A 3,943-nucleotide genomic window follows, 5' to 3' on the forward strand; every position below is an offset into this window, starting at 1 on the left:
ATGGCCATCCCTGGGGGTGTCTAGAGTGGTTCTGGGAGCGTCTCCAGTGGGGATGACCCCACGCCCCACTGCCCTCGCTCAGCACCGGTCTCTCACCTGGGTTGTCCACACCGGTCTGGATGACGTCATCCAGGGTGAAGCCAGAGGGCGTCTCCTTGTCCCGCAGTTTCTTGTACAGGTCTGGCGTGAGCACCTTGGCCATGTGGTTGTTGTGCTTGCTCAGGTCTGGGTACTCCTCCTCCGGCTTGAAGTTGAGCTTGTACTTGTTGTGGGTGTTTCCGAAGGGCATGGTGACGGCAGGCAGGGCCTGTGGGTCAGGAGCGCGGTCACTAGGGCCAGCCCTAGGGCTTGGCTGGAGGAGAAGCACCCCAGGGGGCCTAGAAGGGTTGTCCTGGTCGGGGGGCTGCTTTAGCTGGGGCAAGATCAAGGTAGCTTGGAGCCCAAAGAATCTCCACCCCAGTAGCACCTTAGAACCTCGGACCCCAAAGAATCCTGGGCAAGAAAGAACCTTAGCACTTTGGGCTCCAAAGAATTTTTGCTTTGGTAGAACCTTGAACCCCAAGGAATCTTAGACTTGGAAGCATCTTAGAAGCCTGGACCCCAGAGAATCCTAAATGAAGTAGAACCTTGGACCCAATAGTATCTTAGACTCAGAAGACCCTTAGGAAATCCTTATGATCTCAGACCTGCACTAGAACCTTGCACTCAGAATTGTAGGATCTGAGGTTCTAGAATGTTGGAGCTGGATGGACTTTGGACGGATGGCTCTAGTTCAACCCCCTCAGCGTATAGATGGGGAAGAGAAGAAGGAGCTAGGAGCAGACTCAGAGAGATGGGAAGGAGGTCGGGGGAATTTTAGGGATGGAGTGGGATTGCAGAAAGTCTTAGGAACATTAGGACCAGAAAACCTGGGGACCAGACCTGAGTTTTCCCATCTGTAAAATGGCAGGGTTGGCCTAAATTATCTCTGAGGCCCCTTCCAGTTCTAAAACTACTGGGCTCCTAAATGAAGGAAGACTGGGGGGAGGGGGAAGTGAGAGGCGGAGAAGAAGCTGGGGGGGGGGCAGCTGGAGCTGCCATCCCTCGGGGGATATTTTTAGCCTATGGACTCCGCCCCCCACAGCTGTGGCCATTCTCCCGCCCCTCCCCCCACCACATTCCGGGGGCTCTGTTTGCACCGAATCAGCGGCTCTGGAGCCAGGGGAAGGTGGGAGAGGACAGTGGCAGAGGACACAAGCCCAGCCCTAATGGCTAGACCAAACCAGCCAGCAGCCGTTGGCCTCAGGGCCCCATGAGACCTGACACAAGGGGGGCATCTGTCCCCTAGCCCATGTGCGGGGCACATATGGGCACACACACAGGGGCACAAATACAGGGGCACACACAGGGGCACAAACACAGAGGCACACACAGGGGTACACATGGGCACAAACACATGGGCACATAGGGGCACACGCATATAGACACACACAGTCATCCGGGCATCCCCTGAACCCAGAGATGCTCAGAAGGTCATCATACACAGACATATGGGGGCACACAAACAAAGGTACAGGCAAGGTCAAGGAATCACAGAGAGCTGAAAGGGACCATCTGGGTCAATTGTCAATATGAGGAAACTGAGGCCAGAATCATAGTCAGATAAAAGGAGAGGCAATCTATCATAAGCAGACACAGAGATTTATAGTTGTGCATGCACACACACACGCACACAGTCACACAGGCCCTCAGTGATAATACAGGTACAGGGAGAGGAACCCAACATCACCCATGTAGTCACGTACAGTCACAGACAGAACACAGACCCAGCCAGACTGAGCAGACCTACAAGGAGATCCTAGACATAGCTATAAGGTCCTAGTTGGATGGGAGCCCACCCTATGCAGGAGAAGGTGAGGAGGCAACTTTAGCCCCTTCTGTCTTTAATTTCCCCCAGTCTCCCCTTCCCTCCCCTCCCCTGCCAAACCCCTTGGGACCATACCTGGGCTGGGCTGAACTCTCTCTGTGTCCCCTACAACTGATGAGTGACCCAGGGGTCTGGCAGGGTGGCCCCTGACTTATATAGGAGAGCCAGAGGGGCTGTCATCTGTGGGGGCCAAGCCAGCCCCCTGGAGGGTGGGAGGGAAGCTGAGCTGCCCACTGGGCATTGTGCCCGGGCAAGGGAGCACGGTTGGCCCTAGGCTCCCCCCAGCTGGGCTCCGGGGTCCAGCAGTGCCTTGTATGGGCGGCTGAGGGGAGCCCAGCTTGCCCCCCCCCAACAACAAGTGCTGAGTTGCATTGGAAGGAACAGCTGGCTCCAGGCTGGGGACATTGGGGAAGAAGGGGAGGACACGTCCCTGGTTCCTGGACTGGGCCCTTCCCCCTCCTTGGGCCAGGGCCCAACTCTCCAGTCCTAGACAGCCTGGGGCCCCACATCCCTCAATCTCTTATCTCTCCCCTCTCAATTTATCCTTTCACACTCTGCTCCAACCATTGGTCTCCCAGATCCTCAGATCCTGAGCCTGACCTTTGACCCTTCACTCTGACTCCAACCCTCAGCCTTAGAATTCCACCTTTAAATTTTCCTCTCCTCCCTTGACCAGCCTCTGAAGCTTCGTTTTAGCCTCTGACCTCACTCTCAGCCTCTGCCCCCCTCAACCTCCGCCCCCCCCCCCCAGCCTCTGCTCTCCACCCTCACCCTCTGCCCCTCTTCTCTGTTTCTAGGCCCCTGACTCCCTTTCACCTTCCCCAACCCAAAGATCATATATATTAGGGGCTCAGGTAGGAAAGTGAGTAGGAGGAAGGGATTTGAACTCAGGACTAGGAAGGGGTGGTGCCATCATCCTGGACCCCCTCCCTGTCTCTCCCAGTAGTAAGAGATTCCTTTTCACACCCAGGCTCTCTTGATCCTGAGAGAGACATAGTTCTTCCTCAAAGATTCCTGCCCTGAATAGGGACAGGCCATTCAGGGGTGGTGGACTGCAGCCCAGGCATCATAACCCTCAGCCCTGGAAGGGTATTTTTAGAGGTGCCCAGAGGCTTTCTGGGCTCTCCTTCTCTGGGGACAGGGAGGCCAGGACCTACGGGGGGGGGAGGCTGGGGGGGTTGCAGGGGCAGGTGTGACTGGGGGAAGGAGGGGGGAGCCCAGGCACGTGGGGGTCTAATTATAACCAGCTGCTGCCTGGGCCTTACAAGGACAGCAGTCTGCTTGTTTGGTCTGACTGCCCCCTCCCAACAGCAGAGTCCCCTCTGGGGGGCTCTGCTTGTAAGGAGCCCCCAGGCTTACAAGCAGATAGAGGGCTGAAAGTTGGGATTCTCTTTCTTCAGCGTTCCCATAGTGCCTCTGCCGTCCACACCCACTTGTCCAGCCAACCCCCAGCCCCATCCGAGGCATAGCACTCCACCTCTCCTCCAGTCCTGGGCCACCTGCTATCTATACTCCCCCAGTCCTCCCCCCCAACTGCTGGAGAGCTCCAGGATCCCTGTTTGCATCACCCCGTCCCTAGTCCCTTCACAATGCCTCTAGTGGGAAACCCCAGGGATTACACTATTGGGAGGGGTGCATGGTTGTAGATGTGAATGTGCGGGTGGTATTCAGTCCCAATCCCTATTTCACTTGAGACCTCTCCCTTCTACTCCCCAGAATAGTGTCACCTCCTCTAGGAGACAGGTGGGTTTGCTCCTCCCCTGCCCTCTGAATGGACCCTGGTTGTCCCCCTCCATGCTCCACCCTCCACCCTACCCCCCCATGCCCTGGCCCTCCCTCCCTTCCCTGTCCCCTGGGACTGGCCTTATAGGGTCTGCTTCTGCCCTAAGGAGGAGGCACCTCGTATATCATAGGGAAGGAAAGAAGGGAGCTTGGGGGGAGGGGGCAAAGGAGAAATGTAAAGGCCCTTCTTTCATCGCCCCCACGCCCTGTGAAGGACCATTCCCTAAGACTCAGAAGGACAGCTGCCCTCAAAAG

At 56.7% G+C, this 3,943-nt stretch overlaps 1 protein-coding gene across 1 annotated transcript in view; it reads right to left on the reverse strand.

Annotated features, from left to right (window-relative positions):
• The window catches only part of CKM (creatine kinase, M-type), a 12,680-nt gene extending 10,501 nt beyond the window's left edge, over positions 1-2,179 (reverse strand). Inside the window, exons 1-2 of the mRNA XM_069089033.1 lie at positions 1,982-2,179; positions 97-307 (exon numbers count right to left, since the gene is read on the reverse strand). Coding sequence (XP_068945134.1) covers positions 97-289 — 193 coding nt within the window. The 5' untranslated portion in view covers positions 290-307; positions 1,982-2,179. The remainder of the gene's footprint in view (positions 1-96; positions 308-1,981) is intronic.
• Between the last annotated feature and the right edge of the window lie 1,764 nt (positions 2,180-3,943).

This window comes from Petaurus breviceps, unplaced genomic scaffold, assembly GCF_028583685.1.
Source record: "Petaurus breviceps papuanus isolate PSGF00001 unplaced genomic scaffold, PetGlider_PUasm1.0 185, whole genome shotgun sequence".
NCBI classification, from domain to species: Eukaryota; Metazoa; Chordata; class Mammalia; order Diprotodontia; family Petauridae; genus Petaurus; species Petaurus breviceps.